The following is a 22,456-nucleotide window of genomic DNA, read 5'->3' as shown; positions in this document are numbered from 1 at the left end:
TGACCTGAGATCAGATTCTAAAAATGTCAGTCGCTCTTCGAGTTTATGGGATAGGTTCCCCATGCCACAGAAGCAGGATTCTAGAAATGGGAAGGTTCCCCATGCCACAGAGCAGGGTTCTAGAAATGGGAAGATTCTCCATAAATGCTACAGGAGCAGGTTTCTAGAAATGGGAAGATTCTCCATAAATGCTACAGGAGCAGGTTTCTAGAAATGGGAAGGTTCCCCATGCTACAGAAGCAGGGTTCTAGAAATGGGAACGTTCCCCATGCCTCAGAAGCAGGGTTCTAGAAATGGGAACGTTCCCCATGCCTCAGAAGCAGGGTTCTAGAAATGGGAAGGTTCCCCATGCTACAGAAGCAGGGTTCTAGAAATGGGAAGGTTCCCCATGCTTCAGAAGCAGGGTTCTAGAAATGGGAAGGTTCCCCATGCTTCAGAAGCAGGGTTCTAGAAATGGGAAGGTTCCCCATGCTACAGAAGCAGGGTTCTAGAAATGGGAAGGTTCCCCATGCCACAGAAGCAGGGTTCTAGAAATGGGAACGTTCCCCATGCCTCAGAAGCAGGGTTCTAGAAATGGGAAGGTTCCCCATGCCTCAGAAGCAGGGTTCTAGAAATGGGAACGTTCCCCATGCCTCAGAAGCAGGGTTCTAGAAATGGGAACGTTCCCCATGCCTCAGAAGCAGGGTTCTAGAAATGGGAAGGTTCCCCATGCTACAGAAGCAGGGTTCTAGAAATGGGAAGGTTCCCCATGCTTCAGAAGCAGGGTTCTAGAAATGGGAACGTTCCCCATGCCTCAGAAGCAGGGTTCTAGAAATGGGAAGGTTCCCCATGCTACAGAAGCAGGGTTCTAGAAATGGGAACGTTCCCCATGCCTCAGAAGCAGGGTTCTAGAAATGGGAACGTTCCCCATGCCACAGGAGCAGGGTTCTAGAAATGGGAAGGTTCTCCATGCCACAGAGCAGGGTTCTAGAAATGGGAAGGTTCCCCATGCCACAGAAGCAGGGTTCTAGAAATGGGAAGGTTCTCCATGCCTCAGAGCAGGGTTCTAGAAATGGGAAGGTTCCCCATGTCACAGAAGCAGGGTTCTAGAAATGGGAAGGTTCCTCATGCCACAGAAGCAGGGTTCTAGAAATGGGAAGGTTCTCCATGCCTCAGAGCAGGGTTCTAGAAATGGGAAGGTTCCCCATGTCACAGAAGCAGGGTTCTAGAAATTGGAAGGTTCCCCATGCTACAGAAGCAGGGTTCTAGAAATGGGAAGGTTCCCCATGCCTCAGAGCAGGGTTCTAGAAATGGGAAGGTTCCCCATGTCACAGCACCAGGGTTCTAGACAACGGAGAGGTTCCCCGGGCCTATATACAGTGCACGCCAGCAGCACTGCTAATAGCCGCCACGTGTGAAAAACCGACCTGCAAACAGACGTGGACCTTTTATATGAGCGTGAGAATGAATGGGGGTCCCAGACGTCCACCTCCGTAGAGAGAGAGAGAGACCCTGCACGGGCTCAAGTGAACCGTGAGGAAGGGGGAAGGGGAGGGCCCCACAGTTTGTATGGTTTGAGTTAAGCAACCCCCCCCCTCGGGAACGGGCGGAAGACGGAGAGAGAGAGAGAGAGAGAGAGAGACGGCAATGAAGAGAGAGGATGATAGGGGGGGGGGGCTGAGAGAGGGGTGGAGCAGCTAATGGTGGATTTTAACCAAGTGCGTTTACGTTAGTGCTGTTTGTACAGTTTGGAGGCGGGTTTTTTTATGTCCAATTTTCTATTACAGTATACTCTATACTCCACTACGTCTCAGAGGCAAAATGTGCTTTTTTTTAATTTACTTTTTACTACTTTTTTACACTACTACAATCATTTGGGAAAACATGCATTAACCACTCCGGTTGCTGGTTCATTTGACTGTATAAAGCCAATCTTGCTTATTTTTTTTCTAAAAGGAGTTTCGTTCATTTTGGAAAACTTTTCATAGTATTTAATGCTTTCGCTTTTTGGCTATACTTTAAAGTATATTTCGCGGCGGCAATATTTCACTTTCACTTTCGACACCGTGTGTGTCATTGAGACTTTAAAGTTAAAACTTTAAGTTTGAAGTTAAAACATGCAGGGGACAGAGAGGAGAGCGCTGTTGTTTTCGTCGACTAAAACTGTGTCGAAGAATGTCCCGTCGACTGGTGTTTTTCACTGACAAACTACACGAGAAGTAAATCAAAACTAAGCCACATGGTGACTAAGACTAAATATACGTACTGTCAAATAAAAACTAGACACAAAATGTTAGGAAGGGGACTAGTGGACAAGAGATCCAGTATACGTCATTTTTACACGTTGTTTGCATGCTGAAAATAGCCGTTGTGAGCTTGTAGATCGGCTACTTTCAGAAAGTGTAGGAACTGTCATTACGACGGCACTGCAAGGCCCGCTAAAAAACACATTTTTAGTCGACTAAATCACCTGTGGATTTAGTCGACTAAAACTTAGACTTTAACACTAAAACATTCCGGGTGACTAAAACTAAATGAAAGCCATTCAAGAGACCTAATGACTAAAAGTAAAATAAGAAAATTGCTGCCAAAAACAACACGAGAAAATTGTCTAGAAGAGAGAGAGGTTGGTTGTTAACCCAGATGAGCTCACAGGGAGTGGTAGTGTCTCAGAGGGGGGGGGGGGGGGTGGGGGGCAGCGTACTGTAAATACATAATGTACATATCTCTGTATGAGACGTTCAGGAACGGGGACCAATTTTTGGTGTTATACAGCATTATGTTATACTGTAGCTATTGGGGGAAAAAAATGCAGATCTATACAAGCTTGTAGATGTGCTATTTTTTGGAAAAATTGTGAAAATGTGTCGCAAATCATTTCATAGCGTATGTTTTTAGCTTAAATCTTTGCTTCTGGGGGGGGGGGGGGGGGGTCCCTGTAACAACATATTTTCAGATGGGGGTCCGCGGCCAAATACAGATAATTCTGGGAGCCCTTCACATGAGAAAGGTTGAGCAGCACTGACATAGAAACATATGTTTTTTTCCTCACAAAAAAACATGCAGTAATCCTGGTCTCTAAACTATACCTCCCCCTGGCCAGCCGGGGCGCCTGATGGAGGGGGAAAGGAACTGGTTGGAATAACGTGTTCCTTCCACGCGCTATACGTCCAACCAGGGAAACTCTCCCCCCTGTCAGCTGTAAAGGAGCAACTTGGACACTCAGGCATGAAGGAAGCATGAGTTCAAGTCCGTTGCTGTCCCCTTGTCCCCCATATATGGGGACTAGGTTGGCGGAGGGTGTGTAGAGCCCAGGATCACATTAGATGATTGACACAGGGGGTGAACAATGGGTTACAAAATCGTGGGATAAAAAAAAAGAAACATAGGTTTCTATGTCAGTGGCACGCACGCACACGCGAGCGCACACACACACACACACACACTCTTGAGAGCCCCACTGCGCAACATCGCCTTTTCCCGTACACTTCTCAGAACCTTGAACTTGAGCCTTGAGCTTATAGTACGATTGATACTGTACACGCATACTGTACATTTCCCGCCCTCCATTTGAAAAGTATGTTGTTCCAGGGACACCCCCCCCCCACCACCCCCCTCCCCATAGAAGCAAAGATTTGAGTCAAAAAAAAAAAAACGTTCACTGTGAAATATTGTATATTCAAAGATTTGTGCCACATTGGCACAGTTATTCAAAAACAAAAATCACACCCGTGTGAACTGAGTGTTGCAACTCCCCCCTTTCCCCTCCCGATAACGAGTTATACATGAGTTACGTTTCGGAGAAAAAAAAAACAACAACATCCGTCGCATTGGCATGCAAAGGATTCTGGGAAATTGAGTTCCCGATGCATTCCAGTGGCGCCGGCGTCCTGTTGTAGTCGATCGGAAACTTTGGAATATGTTTCAAAGCAGTGTTGTTTTTGGCAGCACACTTCTATTTTAGTTTTAGTCATAGTCTCTTGAATGGTTTACACTTGTCACATCTCAGTCACCTGCAATCTATTAGTGTTTAGTCAAGTAAAATGTCTTTTGGCGGTGCCTTGATGCCGTCATAATGGCTGGTTTTACACTTGCTGAACAGTGAAAATAGCCGAGCTTGTAGATCGGCTATTGTCAGCAAGCAACCAAGTGTAAAATGTCTTTTACTTCTACTGGGTCCACTAGTCCCTTCCGAACATTTTACTCTCTAGTTTGTATCTGTTGACGAAATTGTCAACACATTTAGTCTTATAGTTTTAGTCGTCATAGCTTAGTTTCCATGTAGTTTTCGTCAGTGAAAAAAAGGCAGTCGACGAACAACTTTCCGTCTTTGTTTTTAGTCGACGAAAACAACACTGGTTTCAACGCTATACGACAAGCGACAGCAACCGCTGTTTTTTTCCAAGGGGGGGCACTTTATTTTTCAAGTTCACCACCCATAATAGCAAGCAAAATGCTCACACATATACAATAAACAACAACAACACGAAAGCCTTGGGGGGGGAAAAAGGGCTTCAAGTATACAGGCTCCAATTACACACACCAAGGAGAATAAATAGTCAAATGATAGTATAGCCTATACAGAACAAACCGACGTAATATATTATACTGCCATGTGCATGCAGCAACAACAAAATGATCAAAATGTGCTTCATTTAGTTTTTTTGTTATTTCTCTCCTTTTGTTTTGAAATAGGTGAAGGGATGTACTTTATATGTATGCAAAAAAAACAGTGACATGGAACAAATGTGAAAAGAAAATGTGTTAATTTTACAAGAAAATGTAAAAAAAAAAAAAAAGACTACATGCACCAACCAACAACAACACATACTGTATAGTTGAGCATTAAAGGTATATTCAGTGATTTCACTCAAAAAAACCTTAGGTTTCGTTTTTGCCTTGGGGACCCAAGCTTTCATCCAATCAGGATAGAGAACCAAAAACGAAACCTAAGGGTTTTTTTTACCCCCAAAGGGGTTAACTGGGGACAGGGACAGGAACTCCTTATATGGTCAGCACACTCTATAGTAGAGAGGATTATCACAACAAAACAAAAAAATAAGTGATATTTGAATTAAGTGAAATCACTGAATATACCTTTAACCCATTCTGACCGGGAATCCATTTTGGTGTTCGCATCATGTCATGCTTTAGCTATTGAAAAATAGCAGATCTACAAGCTCATAGCGCGCCACCGAGTGGCGCGCTACGAGCTTGTAGGTCTGCTATTTTTGAAAAATCGAAGAACGACTGACATTTTTTTAATCTGATCTCAGGTCGGAATGGGTTAATCAGACCAGTGTGTGTCCGCAGTGGAAACCTCGTATGAATCTGATCTCAGGTCAGAATGGGTTAAGTTATTATAGGACTATATAGTGTCTTTCTTTATTATGTCGGAAAGGAAAGGGGGAGGGCGTTATATTCCTCAGCTATAACTTTAACGGGACACTCAAACCCCCCACAGAGATTATACCACCATTTTGGGACGGGAATCACCTTTTTTTGGTGTTTTTTAAGTATCGTTATACTTTATAGCTATTGAAAAATAGCAGATCTACAAGCTCGTATAGCCGCGCCACCGAGTGCCCCGTGCTACGAGCTTGTGTATAGGTCTGCTATTTATTTATCTCTTTTATCGTGAAAATGTGTGGCGCAAATCTTTGAGAATATTATTCTTTTCAGAGCGAAACTCGGTTACTGAAATCGGGTTTGCTTTCCGACCAAAAATGGACACTGACGCGGCAGAGCAAGGGATGGCTATAGGGGTTTATACCTAAAAATAGCCGATCTACAAGTTCACACGCTCGGCCGGGTCTTATTTTTAGTTTTGAGACGCGCGGCGTATATAAGCCAGTCGTAGAGGAAACATGTTCCTCCACAAGTCATCCTCCACCGCGACCTTTGGACTAGATAGCATTTTGTGGATACATACTCAATGGTACCATTGAGAATTTACATTACTCTCTCTCTCTCTCTCTCTCTCTCACCACTGACTCACCATTTCCCTCATCTCTCATTTCTTTATTCCTATTTTCTCTCTCTCTCTCTCTCTCTTTTCCTTTCCTCTGCCCCTCTCTCTCTCTCTCTCTCTCTCTCTCTTTCCAACACTCATTCCTTCTATCTCTCTCTCTCTCTCTCTCTCAGTTCAATTCAAAAGTGCTTTATCGGCATGAGGAAACACATACGTTTGCGTCGCAGATGTGTGGAACGATACAATCAAAACGGCATATACAATAGAATGTGTAAACAGCTGTGTTACATAATTGCAACTGGGGAAAAAAAGTATAGTACATGTCTCTCTCTCTCTCTCTCTCTCTCTCTCTGGTGTCTCTTAACCCATTTTGGGCGTTTGGGGTGTTAGCATCATGCTATGCTTTAGCTATTGAAAGACAGCAGACCTACAAGCTCGTAGCGCGCCACCGAGTGGCGCGCTACGAGCTTGTAGGTCTGCTGTTTTTTGAAAAGAAATCGAAGGACGACTGACGACCCTCTGATCTTGCAGGTCAAAACGGGCTAATAAACGGAGTGCTTCCTAAAGGTCTCTCTCTCTCTCCCTCTCTCTCTCTCTCCAGGTGACGTGCGTCTCAGCGCCGACGACTTCACCAAGGCCCAGAAGTACTGCAAGTACGCCGGCAGCGCACTGCAATACGAGGACATCGCCACGGCCGTCCAGAACCTCCAGAAGGCCCTGAGACTGCTCACCACCGGGAAGGAATGACCCTACAGAACCCTACAGAACCTACCAGAAGGCCCTGAGACTGCTCACCACCGGGAAGGAATGACCCTACAGAACCTACAGAACCTACCAGAAGGCCCTCTGAGACTGCTCACCACCGGGAAGGAATGACCCTACAGAACCTACAGAATCTACCAGAAGGCCCTCAAAGACTGCTCACCACTGGGAAGGAATGACCCTACAGAACCCTACAGAACCCTACAGAACCTACCAGAAGGCCCTCAGACTGCTCACCACCGGGAAGGAATGACCCTACAGAACCCTACAGAACCTACCAGAAGGCCCTGAGACTGCTCACCACCGGGAAGGAATGACCCTACAGAACCTACCAGAAGGCCCTGAGACTGCTCACCACCGGGAAGGAATGACCCTACAGAACCTACCAGAAGGCCCTGAGACTGCTCACCACCGGGAAGGAATGACCCTACAGAACCTACCAGAACCTCCAGAAGGCCCTCAGACTGCTCACCACTGGGAAGGAAGGAATGAAGGAACATCAACCTACAGAACCTACCAGAAGGCCCTCTCAGACTGCTCACCACCGGGAAGGAATGAATGAAAGAACATCACCCTACAGAACCTACCAGAAGGCCCTGAGACTGCTTACCACTGGGAAGGAATGAAAGAGAACATCACCCTACATAACCTACCAGAAGGCCCTCAAAGACTGCTCACCACCAGGAAGGAATGAATGAAAGAACATCAACCTACAGAACCTACCAGAAGGCCCTCTCAGACTGCTCACCACCGGGAAGGAAGAAATGAAAGAACATCAACCTACAGAACCTACCAGAAGGCCCTCTCAGACTGCTCACCACCAGGAAGGAATGAATGAAAGAACATCACCCTACAGAACCTACCAGAAGGCCCTCTCAGACTGCTCACCACCGGGAAGGAAGGAATGAAGGAACATCAACCTACAGAACCTACCAGAAGGCCCTGAGACTCTGAGACCACCGGACTCCCTCAAGGACCCCTGGGGGGGTCCTCAAGACCCCCCCTTTGGGAACCACTGCCCTATACGAATGTCCAGAAAGGTGTCAAACTGCTCTCCACCGGTAAAAGAATGAATGGATCACCCCCTACGAAACTCCAGAAATGAAGCCTGCTCAGACTGCTGAACCGCTGGGAAGCACTTTTTTAAACTTAAGCTGTATGAAATACTTGCCATTTAATATAGTGGTTGCAACTGTATCGCCCCTGAGTCCCGTGGTGGGAGTTCTGCTCTGGTTTTGGTCAATATTAAGTAGTTCCGGTCATTGGGGGGCACTGTGGGGGCCACGCAGTAAAAGTAAATTAATCCACAAAACTAACGTCATTTGTATCGTTGACCTATTTCTAAAACATTAGTGGAACTTTCGTTCTTTTGTTTACCCCTCTATCGCACGGAACTATGTTTTTTGTGTCCATATCACTACGCCCAAAAAATAGTTCCGTGTGATAGAGGGGTCAAAGTTGAACGAAAGTTGCGCTAATATTTTAGAAATAGGTCAACAATACAAACAACGTTAATTTTGTGAACTAATTTACTTTTACTTTTTACTATGCACTCCAATGTTGAAGCGCTGGGCCCTAGTGGTAAGAGGAAGGACTGCAGGCGGACCCGTGGATTCTTGACGAGGAAACCCCGTTCAACCGAGCGCCTAACGTTAAAGCCCAGCTGCACTTCCGCATTTGGGCACCAAAATTTGGTGTCCAAATGCTGAATCAGCGAAAAAATGCGGAAATAGACGGTCCTTCCGGCAGCCTTCCGGGTGCTTCAAAACGCCACTGAGCAACTTCCACTGACATCAATAGCGGAGGGGGCGGAGCTTCGCGCCAGTTCAGTCTCTATCCTTTTAATACTCTATGCGTGGCCCCCACAGTGCCCCCCACAAAATGACCGGAACTACTTAATATTTCACCAAAACCAGAGCAGAACTCCCACCACGGGACTCGGGGCAATCAATTAATACAGTTGCAACCACTATATCAATGGCAAGTATTTCATACAACTTAAGTTTAAAAAAAAAATCTGAATCTGAACACAATCAAATCAAAAAATAACATTCCCAAATCAGCAAAAAAAAGAAAGAAAAAAGTCACAAATTGACAACTAAATTCAGCGATGTCATGAAGAAATCAATGAAAAAATCCAAGACATTTGCATGAATTAGAAAACAAATGTTTTAAGGAGTATAGTGGAAAAAAATAGCCGATCTACAAGCTCACAGCGCGGCGCGAAGCCTATTGAGAGACCCTACTTTGGGCTATATAACCACTCCAAAATGGGCGTCACATCCCCCCCTACTCCCTCCCCCCCCTACTCCCTCCCCCCCCTCCTCCTCCCCCCTCCTCATATCTGTCCCTGATCAGCCCAACAAGGAAGTGGCACGACCAGGAAGTTGTGTGCACACATTCACAAGCCACACACACACACCCACCAGTCGTGTGTGTGTGTGTGTGTGTGTGTGTGTGTGTGTGTGTGTGTGTGTGTGTGTGTGTGTGTGTGTGTGTGTGTGAGTGCGACTGCACACACACACACACACATCTTTTCAGCTTACTTATATTAATGCCGGCAGACCATGCAAGAAGATTATACACACTGCTGAGCAGCCCTGTGTATACGCACGCACACGCACGCACGCACGCACGCACGCTCGCAGACACGTACTCGGGCTTGCCCTCGTGCGTGTGTGTGTGTGCGCGCGCGAGCGTGTGTGTGACAGTGAGTGACGACAGACACTGTGGAGGCCACGATTGGAATCATTCGGACAGTTCTCTCACAACAATGGCAGCCTGTGTGCCTCGGGAGCAGCTCTCTGACGTGCCTGAGTGTGACCGACGACCGCGACTGCATAAGTGATCCTGTAACCGATTCACACTGTGGGCCGACAAGATGCGGACACTGACTTATAACCCTAACTCTGACCTGAGATCAGATTAAAAAAAAAAAAAGTCTTCGAAATCCTGACGTTTTTTTTCCTATTCTGACCTGAGATCAGATTTCTAAAAAAAAAAAAAATGTCTTCGAAATCCTGACGGTTTTCCATTCTGACCTGAGATCAGATTTCTAAAAAAAAAGAAAAAATCTTCGAAATCCTGACTGGTTTTCTGAAAAAGCTCTCTTTCTCTATGTCAGTCGTTCTTTGATTTTTCCCCCAATTTTTTTTCAATGGCTAAAGCATAACGTGATGCTAGGGTTTCCCCGCCCAGAATGGGTTAACTCTATACGTGATTGACTGGTGGGGCTTTGGCTGGCTAAAATGCGTGGCTTTTTTTCTTTGATTCCAATTGGTATACGCCACGTGCTGAACACATAATAAGCAGATCAATAAGCTTCATATATCGGCTATTTTTTCCAACACATAACACCCAGCATGCGACGGGTGAGCAGTTGAGTTCGAATAACGGTCTAAAAGGTGGCTGCACACTGGACCTTATAAGTCCATCATTTACTCTGACCCCTTCCCCCGAAATGGCCTATAGCTGTCCTGACCCCCCTGTCAGGAACCCTGTCCTTGACCCCCCTTATCCATAATTGATCCATTATGTATAATTAGTGTGGACACTATGCTCTGAAACCCCGGCATTCCTATATATTGTTGCTCGGAATGAATCAGCCCCCCTCGATCGACAGGCTCATTTAAACGCGTCGCCTCGCGCTGTGAAGCTTTTGTCGAAAAACCGGCCCGCTTTCTGCAGTATTATAATGTCCCCAGAATGAAGAAAACTATCAAAAAAAATATAAATAAAATATACTTGCCTCCGGTCACCCACAATGGGGTTTTATAAGTGGTTTTTAACCCATTTTTTGACCCGAGATCAGATTTAAAAAAAATGTCTTCTATACATCCTGACAGTTTTCAAAAAAAAAAAAAAAGCTATGTTTCTATGACAGTGGGTTCTTCGATTTCTTTCAAAAATAGCAGACCTATACAAGCTCGTAGCGCGCCACTCGGTGAGCTTGTAGATCTGCTATTTTTCAATAGCTAAAGCATAGCATAATGCTAACGCCATAAAGGGTTAAGCTTTGCTGTTTGTGCTCCTCGCTTGACTGCTTAATTGACCCTTGACCAATCAGGGATGCCCAGTATGCAAATATAGGGGCGGGGTTATCTCCAAAAGGCATTTTTTTTGTCTTTTGTATTTGCCCTGTAGGGCAAATACCGATAAAGTATAAGGGTCGGCCCCGATAAGCATCTGGAAATTGTTCTATATACGCGACGGTGTAAACGTCCAGTTTCACACGAGAGATTCCAGACTAATAATAATAATGTATGCAGTGATGTCAGTCACGGCCATAACATAGGAGATATAGGAGCTTTCTGTCCCACACATAATGGCTATTGAAAAATAGCAGATCTACAAGCTCAGTGCAAGAGCTGGGTGCAGGCTTTAGTTCCGACATACTATTGATCCGAAACCTCAATCCTAACCTAACCCTAACCGCAAGCACGGGAGCAGCGCATGTCGTCGGACCATCGCTTTTTCGCATCGCATCGCATGTCCCCCCCCGCTTCAGATCTTCGGTGTGTCGGAAAATTAAGCGTGCGCACCCCCAAGAGCTTGTAGATCTGCTATTATAGAAAAATAGTAAAAATGTAGTGCAAATCTTTGAGGGTGCATTTGACGGTGTGGGGGTGCATTTGACGGTGTGGGGTGCATTTGACGGTGTGGGGTGCATTTGACGGTGTGGTGGGTGACAGGGCCCAACGCTGTATCGCCTATACGTGACGCAATATTGACTTTTGAAATTATGCCTTCTGTATACTCCAGAGTATAATATATATTCGACGTCTTTTTGTTGGGGTGCATACTTATAGTTTAGACTGTAGTCATTGGTTAGACATGGGTTAAGGTTATAGGTTTAGGTGTGCTGCCCCCGTGGGAGCCGGTTAGGGTTAGGGTGAGGGTTTGAGATAGGTTGTAGTTGTATAGGACTAATGACTGTTCTAACCAATGACTAGTCTAAACCAAAAACTGTCTAAACTAAGTACTGCACCCCATTTTTTTTTTTACGAATGTCATAATAAACGTATGTATAACCAGACACGTCACTGCGTTCCGCAGTGTGTCGGGGGAGGGTGGTGGGTTGGTTGGTTGGGGAGGGGAGGGGGGGGGGGAATTTGTATAGTTTCAAGATTTAAAGCTTTTTTCTTTTGTTTTTGTTTTTTGTCAGCTGCCTCATTACCTACATGGCTGTGATTTTATTTTATTTTTTGTGTGTCTTTGTTTTTTTGTTTTGTTGTTGGTGTAGTTTGCTACAACGCTAGTATAGTCTCTTTGGGATTCTCATCTCTGAAACTCTTTGATTTAAAAGTGATGGTGTGCGTGTGTGTGTTTGTGTGTGTGTGTGTGTGTGTGTCTGTCTGTCTGTCTGTCTGTCTGTCTGTCTGTCTGTCTGTCTCTCTCTCTCTCGTCCACTGGTGCTCAATGCACGGTCCAAATTAGGACTGTAACTCTGAGAGTGTACGAAGTATTATGTATATGCTCTCAGAGTTAAACTAACCCAGAGGAATTGTCCCAGATTGAATGGCAAAATCGGATCAAATAAGGGGGTCCTTGAAACCCCCCCCCACACACACACACACACACAGTGTGTGTATAGCTGACACATCATCCATCTATCTATCTATCTATCTATCGTTCTGTACAGAATTGTGGTGAATGAATTAAATGCAAGTTGAATAAATAATTTGGAAATGGTTATAGATTTGTGTCTGTATAGTGTGATTCAATCGATTGACCCCCGAAAACAACAACCTATCCTTGTCATGCTCCTATAGGCTATATGCATGCGGCGATATATATACGAGAGTGACGATATTTTCTCCTCTGAAGACATTGCGTCCGGAAACTGCTCTATAAAAATAGTCGTAGAATCTCAGGTCTTGAAAGGATTGAAAGGAGGGGGGCGTCTTTGACATGTTTAAAGAGGGTCTGAGCGTCCGTCCGTCCGTCCTGGTGGTGGAGAGGACACGTGGAGGTATTTTTATGTCTGTCTGTAATGAACTCAGCGGGGTGGGGGGAGACGGAAGGGACAGGAAAGAGTTAAACTTCAAAGCACCCCCCCTCCAGTAAAACATGTCCCATATAGTTTTAAGTCTAACCCATTTTGACCTGCTAGGGAACGATCCTATTATACAAAATGTCTTCTGTGGATCCTTGACCGTTTTCCATGTCATCGCATGCTTTTTTGCTCAACCTTTTTTCATGCCGACCCCCCCGCCCGTCTGAAAACATTATTTTCCAGGGGCCTCCCCAGAATATTCTTTTCCAGGGGCCTCCCCAAAATATTCTTTTCCAGGGGGCCTCCCCAGAATATTCTTTTCCAGGGGCCTCCCCAGAATATTCTTTTTCCAGGGGCCTCCCCAAAATATTCTTTTCCAGGGGGCCTCCCCAGAATATTCTTTTCCAGGGGCCTCCCCAAAATGTTCTTTTCCAGGGGGGGCCTCCCCCAGAATAGCAAAAGATTTGAGTAAAAAAAAAAAAAAAACGTCTGCACTAAAAGAATATATATTCTTTGAGGCACATTTTTTCAAAAAGATAGCAGCAAATTATGTATATTGAGCAGATTGTTGTTTTTTCCTATCATTACGTTTTGACGGTATATCCCACGATTTTTGTAACCCTTTTTTTATTTTTCTATTGTAATCCCGGGCGCTATATACACTCCCTCTGCCAACCTGGGTGGGAGGGCTGACCTCATGTTTCCTTCTATGCATGAGGAGTCCCCAAGCCACTTCTTCTTTTCACCTGACAGGGGGGGGAGTTTCCCCGGTTGGACGTATAGCGCGTGGAAGGAACATGTTATTCCAACCAGTTCCTTTCCCCCTCCATCAGGCGACCCCGGCTGGCCAGGGGGAGGCAGTTTAGAGACCAGGATTACTGCATGTTTTGTGTGAGGGTACACTATAGGGACACGGGGAGATCAAAGCCGCGCGTCCATACAGTTTTGAGCTGAAGATATAAAAGCCCGTAATTATGGAGTCGATGCATAAACTCCATGCTAAAAAAAAATAGACATTAATTGTGATTGGTCACAGACTCACAGTTTGACAACGTATACAAATAGAGTCCTGTACCTTTTTTTTCCCTTCCTGGAAATGTACTGGAGTCAAGATGCTGTTCAGACACTGGAAGAATTGACTTGGTACAGTGAGTGTAATGAAGTCAATGTACCTCAGGTCACTGTCCAGCACCCAAACCATCCGTTCTGAATGATTACATTTCATGTTCCCCCTGTCCCTTCTTCCCTTCAATCTCTCTCTCTCTCTCTCTCTCTCTCTCTCTCTCTGTCTCTCTCTCTCTCTCTCTCTCTCTCTCTCTCTCTCTCTCTCTGTCTCTCTCTGTCTCTCTCTCTCTCTCTCTCTCTCTCTCTCTCTCTCTCTCTCTCTCTCTCTCTCTCTCTCTCTCTGGGCTCTGAACACAGTTCAAATGAGTCCTGACAAAATTGCACTATTCCATTCCTCAGTTCCATCCAATGGATGTCTGCATTCCATTAGTTATTGCCTTTGTCCATCCCTCATTCGTTTACGACATCCACCCATATCTCTCTCTCTCTCTCTCTCTCTCTCTCTCTCTCTCTCTCTCTCTCTCTCTCTCTCTCTCTCTCTCTCTCTCTCTCTCTCTCTCTCTCAGGCACGTGCAGAGGGGGGGGCTAAAAAGTGCCCATTACCTAAAAATAAACTTTTTATTTATTTATTTTTATGTGGGGGCCAATAACTGCTTGTGTGGGGGGCCAATAAGGGCTCGTGTGGGGGGCCAAGTGCCATTGGCCCTTCAAGACGAATAGTAATGATAATGCCACTATCATAATTAATTGTACTTTTAATGTGCTGGCTGCCATCATCAGTCAGTTTTAGTTTCGGACTGAAGAGAACACATCGCTTATCTTACTGTCCAATGACTTGAAATGACAAAAGGGACGGTCCCCACAAAAAGACCACCCCCAGGAAATCGGTGTGCGCTACGCGCGCCCACACATGTGCGCTATACGCGCGCCCAAACACGTGCGCTACGCGCGCCCAAACACTGGGCTACGCGCGCCCACACACGTGCGCTACGCGCGCCCACAAACGTGCGCTACGCGCGCCCACAAACGTGCGCTACGCGCGCCCACAAACGTGCGCTACGCGCGCCCACAAACGTGCGCTACGCGCGCCCACACACGTGCGCTACGCGCGCCCACAAACGTGCGCTACGCGCGCCCAAACACGTGCGCTACGCGCGCCCACACACGTGCGCTACGCGCGCCCAAACACGTGCGCTACGCGCGCCCACATATGTGCGCTAAGCGCGCGCCCACACACGTGCGCTACGCGCGCCCACACACGTGCGCTACGCGCGCCCACACACGTGCGCTACGCGCGCCCACACACGTGCGCTACGCGCGCCCACACACGTGCGCTACGCGCGCCCACAAACGTGCGCTACGCGCGCCCAAACACGTGCGCTACGCGCGCCCACAAACGTGCGCTACGCGCGCCCAAACACGTGCCCCTTTTCTGGGGGTTCGAGCCCCGGCCCCCCCTCAGTGCTCTCTGCACGGCCCTGCTCCATCTCATGCATCTCCCATAGCTCCGTCTCCAACTCATTATGCTGTATTGTTTTCACCTGTCCCTGCAGGCTGCGTTCCATTAGTCATGTTCTCTCTAACTCTCTCTCTCTCTCTCTCTCTCTCTCTGACGTGTAATTAATCTGCCCCTTATAAGTCCTTAATGCAAAGAGCCACATCATGCAGCCACAGCGATATATATTCAACCCGTCCCCAGAGACGCCGCCGTGCGGCGGCCATTATTGGGGGGGGGGGGGGGGGGGAAGAGTCGGAGAGATGTGGTTTTCGTTTGAGTTCATAAAGGTTGATATAATAACGCCGGACGGGAAGTGATGTATAAGACCGTCTCAACCCTGGACGTTCTCTGGGGGCCTCCAATCGAGTACTGTACTTAAAAACAATGTTTAGGTGTTTGTACATACTTTAGTTACTACTTTGGAGGTGTACATTTTGATTAGAAAACACTTTCAACCCTATATAGAAACACGGCTTTTTCTAGAAAACTGTCAGGATTGTATAGAAGACATTTTTTTTTTAGAATCTGATCTCAGGTCAGTTCCCTGACATAATACCGCTATATCTCTCTTCAAATGGGGGGTAATGTGGGGGTCCTTGACATGTATACACAACGCTTGAATAATGTGTATTATACTGTGTATTTACAATTTAGGCATTTAGCAGACGCTAGATTCTAAAAAAAAATGTCTTCTATACATCCTGACACTTTTCGGAAAAAGCTATGTTTCTATGTCGGCGGTTCTTTCGATTTTTCAAAAATAGCAGACCTACAAACTCGTAGGGCGCCACTCGGTGGCGCGCTACGAGCTTGTAGATCTGCTATTTTTCAATAGCTAACACCAAAAGTATAGTAAAGTATAGTTATCATGAAACATGCGTAAGCTAAGAAGGTAACAGTGGAATATCTATATAATGAAACTATACATATAAATGATAAACTATATACACACTATACTATAAAGTGCTATGACTACATAAAATGCAATTCTAGTGCTATATATATACGTAACATGCTATACGTCTGTATAAAATGCTATCTAAGTTTGTGTACCGTTCCGTGACGTTCCGCATATGTTAACCTTGATCTCGACCTTATGACCTTGACGTTTCTCATTAGTGAATCCCATCGCAGCCGTGGACGGACTGACGGTGAGTAATGACCAACGAAACGGTCTGAGAGAGAGAGAGAGCCATAACGGAGAACGGACCTATCACAGGAAGGCTCTTAACGAGGTGGCTGCATCATGGCGCCGTGCCATCATGTCCAATTTAGACTGAGAATGTCGTGGAAGGTTGGAGCGCCATATACTGTACCGGTCGTTCTGCACGGAAGGTACGTTGCAGTTAACCCATTCTGACCTGAGATCAGATTCTAAAAAAAATGTCTTCTACATCCTGACAGTTTACCATTCTGACCTGAGATCAGATTCTAAAAAAATGTCTTCTACATCCTGACAGTTTTCCATTCTGACCTGAGATCAGATTCTAAAAAAATATCTTCTACATCCTGACAGTTTTCCATTCTGACCTGAGATCAGATTCTAAAAAAAATGTCTTCTACATCCTGACAGTTTTCCATTCTGACCTGAGATCAGATTCTAAAAAAATGTCTTCTACATCCTGACAGTTTTCCATTCTGACCTGAGATCAGATTCTAAAAAAAAATGTCTTCTACATCCTGACAGTTTTCCATTCTGACCTGAGATCAGATTCTAAAAAAAAATGTCTTCTACATCCTGACAGTTTTCCATTCTGACCTGAGATCAGATTCTAAAAAAAATGTCTTCTACATCCTGACAGTTTTCCATTCTGACCTGAGATCAGATTCTAAAAAAAATGTCTTCTACATCCTGACAGTTTTCCATTCTGACCTGAGATCAGATTCTAAAAAAAATGTCTTCTACATCCTGACAGTTTTCCATTCTGACCTGAGATCAGATTCTAAAAAAAATGTCTTCTACATCCTGACAGTTTTCCATTCTGACCTGAGATCAGATTCTAAAAAAAATGTCTTCTACATCCTGACAGTTTTCCATTCTCACCTGAGATCAGATTCTAAAAAAAAATGTCTTCTACATCCTGACAGTTTTCTATTCTGACCTGAGATCAGATTCTAAAAAAAATGTCTTCTACATCCTGACAGTTTTCCATTCTGACCTGAGATCAGATTCTAAAAAAAATGTCTTCTACATCCTGACAGTTTTCCATTCTGACCTGAGATCAGATTCTAAAAAAAATGTCTTCTACATCCTGACAGTTTTCCATTCTGACCTGAGATCAGATTCTAAAAAAAATGTCTTCTACATCCTGACAGTTTTCCATTCTGACCTGAGATCAGATTCTAAAAAAAATGTCTTCTACATCCTGACAGTTTTCCATTCTGACCTGAGATCAGATTCTAAAAAAAATGTCTTCTACATCCTGACAGTTTTCCATTCTGACCTGAGATCAGATTCTAAAAAAAAATGTCTTCTACATCCTGACAGTTTTCCATTCTGACCTGAGATCAGATTCTAAAAAAAAATGTCTTCTACATCCTGACAGTTTTCCATTCTGACCTGAGATCAGATTCTAAAAAAAATTCTTCTATGTCAGTCGCTCTTCGATTTTTCAATAGCTAAAGCATGACATGATGCTGACACGAAAATGGGTTCCCGTTCAGAATCGGTTAACCCATTTTGGACGGGAAACGCGTCTGTGTCATATACCTTATATGCTTTCATATAACCGCATTTCATGCTTCAGCTGTTGGAGGAGAAAAAAAGTAGCAGATCTATAACAAGCTCGTATAGCTTGTTAGATCTTTGAATAGATATATTCTTTTCACTTTCAGATGAGGGTCCGCTGGCCAAATGCAGATAATTCTGGGGGTCCTTGACATGAAAAAGGTTGAGAAAAGTCCCACAGAAAAGTGTTGGGATTTAGAAGCCCCTTTTTTCATTTCGTTTTTTTTTTTTTTTAATTATTATCTGCCGCAGGTATAAATAGGTTAATGTGGGATCATTAGTAAATACTGTATTGTATATACATGACCTATACCCACATGAGAAGGGCGAAGTCAGCTTTGGTAGAGCGACGTGGGTGCGCATGCATGTAGAAATGTCACCGTCAAACGCTCTTGGGGTCCAGAAACTGGGGGGGAAAGTCGAGGGGAAAAAAATGCATATATGAAAATGCGCCTGAGGGCGAGAAGCGTTATCGCCCTAGAGGGTGGTAAGCGTCATCGCCCCTAGAGGTCGAGAAGCGTTATCGCCCTAGAGGGCGAGAAGCGTTATCGCCCTAGAGGGCGAGAAGCGACCTAGAGGGCGATAAGCGTCATCGCCCTAGAGGGCGGTAAGCGTCATCGCCCCCTAGAGGACGAGAAGCGTGCACGCATCCCGCCTGATGGGTGACAGCAGACTTCTGCGGCGAGCTATTGGATAAATAGCAGATCTACAAGCTCTGCTTTATTTTTTTTGAAAAGTTGTGGAAATGTGGCGCAAATCTTTGAACATGTATTCTTTCAGAGCGAACCTTCTGGGGGGGTTTCAACAACATTATCCATGACCAATTTCACACATAAGTTCTATGGGGGTCCTTGACATGAAATATAGTTTGAGAACCACAAAACTGTCATCATTTAGAAATGGTGTTAAAACCGCAAAACAGGTTGTCTGGCTTTGCTGTGTGTTCATACCCGTGGCTGCCTGCTGTCCTCCCTGGTTTATTTAATCCCACAATTGTTAATAACATCGCTTGTTCTTTTTTAAATGTTAAAATCACTCTCCCCCACCCCAGCTGCACTTTAAATAAATGACCTTTAATGGCATTGTCTGGAACGCTGAAATGTTAAACTAACACATGGCGCGCACGCACACGCTCACGCATGCACGCACGCGCACGCACGCACGAATTACAGTGCATGAGAAGAAATGACCGGTGTTATACATTTGAAGAACTATAAACACGAACTGGAACGTCTTCACTGTTAATTATTAGAAGGACAGTTGTTATTTTTCTGGGCTTTTGTTTTCCAGACATGAAAGGTTTGGTATGCATTAGTCCAGAGAACAGACCCCCCACCCCCAATAATAACTCTCTGAGTTACAGGTGGTTCATATCAATGACTTGATTGGAACCCCCCCCCCCCCCTCCCCCCCCACCAGTGGTGGAAAAAGTACGCAATTGTTTTGCTTAAGTAAAAGTACCAAATACTCATGCAATTTAGAACCACTTCGTTATGAGTAAAAAAGTATGGAATTGAAAATGTACTTTAGTAAAAAGTACAAAAGTATCGGCATACAAATGTACTTAAAGTACTAAAAGTAAAAGTACTCATTGTGCAGAAAATATGCCATTTCTCAAGTTCAAAATGTGTACAAAATCTATTGAAGGTTGAAGTGGTTAATGTATGTTTTTTTCTAATCTAAATTAAAATCTCCAAAGTAACTATACAGTAACTAAAGTTTTCAAATAACTGTAGTGAAGTAAAATAATTAACATTTTGGCTCTGAGATGTAGTGGAGTAGAAGTACTGGAAATTGGAAATACTTAAGTAAAGTACAAATAAGTAAGTACAAAATATGTATTTCTTTGGTTGAAAAAAACTAAAGTTGTCCTTTAAGTGCAGTACTTAAGTAAAAGTACTTAGTTACTTTCCACTGAAGAGAGAGCCTCAGTCTCATATTATAACACACACTAAAGTCAACATTTTAAACCATCTTGTATAAGAACCATTGTGACTTTGACTATATGTTAATTGATGATGATGTCACAATGGGGGCATGGTCAGGGGCCACGGTTGCTATGGTTACAGGGGGTAATTCATTAGCCCCTGTCCCTGATTAGGCACAGGTGTTGCTGTCCCTGATTAGGGCACAGGTGTTGCTGACAGGCAGAGGCACACTGTTTTAACCCATTTTGGTGTTATATAGCATCATGTTATGCTTTAGCTATTTAAAAATAGCAGATCTACAAGCTCGTAGCGCACCACCGAGTGGCGCGCTACGAGCTTGTAGGTCTGCTATTTTTGAAAAAAATCGAAGAGCGACTGACATCGAAGACATTCTTTTAGAATCTGATCTCAGGTCAGAATGGAAAACTGTCAGGATGTAGAAAACAATTGTATAGAATCTGATCTCAGGTCAGAATGGGTTAAGAACCAGTCACAAGGTGCTTTAACAGAAAAAGAAGAAAAAATACATATATTAAGACATGGCATAGCCATAGACTATAGGCACACAATAGAATAAAAATGCATTTGTCAATAATGCACAAAATCAACAACAACAGAAGTAAAACCAATGAAAAAAATGGATTGCTTTTTTTTTTTTTTTGCAGCCTGATTTTATTGACAGAAGGCCAGGGCCTTGCCGGATGTTCGTATCACTCGCGAGCTGGGACTATTGGACTAGTGCACATCTAATTGTCTCCTTGAGTGTTGGAGATCAACTTATCGGTTATACTTTTTTTTTTTTTTTTAAGCCTAAATAATGTCTTTATTCGAGGGCGGCGGCCCCTAATGAAAAAACCTCCGGTCATCCTTCAGTGTCGAGGCTGCTCTTCTTCGCCCTCTTAGCCCTGTGTGGGTGGACAAGAATACTATATTATCATCAAGGTTGATGATTACGTCTTGTCTGCTGAAGTGTAACTCATTACCAGGAACATGGGAGGTGACGGCGCGGGGCATTAGAGGAGCTGAATTTGGCGATGATGAGTCTCTCTGCAATTTAATGAGTCACTGGCTGGCTGGCTGGCTGGCTGGATGGATGGATGGATGGCTGGCTGGCTGGCTGGCTGGATGGATGGCTGGCTGGCTGGCTGGCTGGATGGCTGGATGGATGGATGGCTGGCTGGCTGGCTTGCTGGCTGGCTGGCTGGCTGGATGGATGGTTGGCTGGCTGGCTGATTGAATTGGGGTGGCATTTGTCTGTTAATCAGCCTTCAACCAGCCGTAGCCCTCATCACAGATTTAGGTTATCACATACCAGCTCAGTGGCCTTGTGGTTACCGTTAGAGTGTCCGCCCTGAGACTGAGAGGTCGGGGGTTCGATCCCCGGCCGGGTCATCATACCAAAGACTCTGAAAAATGAGACCCCAGTGCCTCCTCCCTGCTTGACACTCAGCATCAAGGGTTGGATTGGGGTGTATAAGTCCCTGCGACATACTAGCGTCATGTCCAGGGGGTGTACATGTGAGTATACTTGCTCCACCATTGAAACTTTGGACCGTGTACGTCACATCAGTCGCCTCGTGGCAATGCATGGCCTCAACTGGCATGTGCTGTGGAGAGGTGCTATCCCTGTCAACGGGTGACCGGGAAGCGCACATTTTAAAGTGCTTTGGAGTGGTTTTTGAACTGTCTAGACTGGGCCGTCTTATAATAAGTGCCGTCTAAATGCAGTCCATTTATCTTCCTACAGTACTGTGTACCTTTCAGAGCGTTACGTCCGCTTTGATACGATGATTCCATTCAAACGTGCTGAAAAACAAATCAATCGTAATTTCGCCAAACGGCCGTCATGACGAGAAAGAGAGAGGAGATACAGGCAAATACAGAGCATAATTATACGTAATGAGAGGCACAAGAAAAAAGGGAAAAATAAGTATGAAAATGTGAACACATTGAAGGGGTGCATACTTATAGTTTAGACCAGGGGTCCCCAAACTTTTTCCTGTGAGGGCCACATAACTTTTCCCTTCTCTGATGGGGGCCGGGGTCAGTTTGTAACAGAAAAAGTGTGACGTTCGCAGGGGTGCCTAAATGTAAACATAATTTTTTTTCCAGAAAGCCACATAACCATAATTTCCACAATTTCCGCAATCTCCACAATTTCCGCAATTTTCAATTTCCGCAATTTCGCAATAATTTCGCGATTTTTCCGCAACTTTCCGCAATTTTCCACAATTTCCCCCCAAAACTCTGCAATTCCTCTGCAATTTTTCCGCAATTAAAAAAAAAAAATCAATTCGTTTTTTGTTTTTTTTAACACTCCGCAATTTTTCCGCAACACTCCGCAATTTGCTAATGTTTCTCATCCTCCGCAGCACTCCGTAATTTGCTAATGTTTCTCATCCTCCGCAACACTCAATTTTTACGGTAAATACAACACATTGAGCAGGGCACTGCAGGGAGTTGAACCCCGTTCCGGTAAACCAGAAGTACGACACCAGTGCCTTAGCTTTTGTGTATTCAACTATTTGGG

General features: G+C 44.8%; 2 protein-coding genes across 2 annotated transcripts in view; both read left to right on the top strand.

Annotated features, from left to right (window-relative positions):
• The window catches only part of vta1 (vesicle (multivesicular body) trafficking 1), an 80,806-nt gene extending 73,889 nt beyond the window's left edge, over positions 1-6,917 (top strand). Inside the window, exon 8 of the mRNA XM_080790576.1 lies at positions 6,552-6,917. Coding sequence (XP_080646702.1) covers positions 6,552-6,697 — 146 coding nt within the window. The 3' untranslated portion in view covers positions 6,698-6,917. The remainder of the gene's footprint in view (positions 1-6,551) is intronic.
• Positions 6,918-9,485: 2,568 nt separating this feature from the next.
• The window catches only part of adgrg6 (adhesion G protein-coupled receptor G6), a gene marked incomplete at its 5' end in the record, with an annotated part of 194,307 nt that continues 181,336 nt past the window's right edge, over positions 9,486-22,456 (top strand). Inside the window, one exon of the mRNA XM_080791316.1 lies at positions 9,486-9,556. Within this exon, the coding sequence (XP_080647442.1) occupies positions 9,486-9,556 (71 nt within the window). The remainder of the gene's footprint in view (positions 9,557-22,456) is intronic.

The sequence above is a fragment of the Protomyctophum bolini genome (assembly GCF_963924005.1).
Source record: "Protomyctophum bolini genome assembly, chromosome: 19".
NCBI classification, from domain to species: domain Eukaryota; kingdom Metazoa; phylum Chordata; class Actinopteri; order Myctophiformes; family Myctophidae; genus Protomyctophum; species Protomyctophum bolini.
This window is presented reverse-complemented; position numbering and strand designations above follow the sequence as displayed.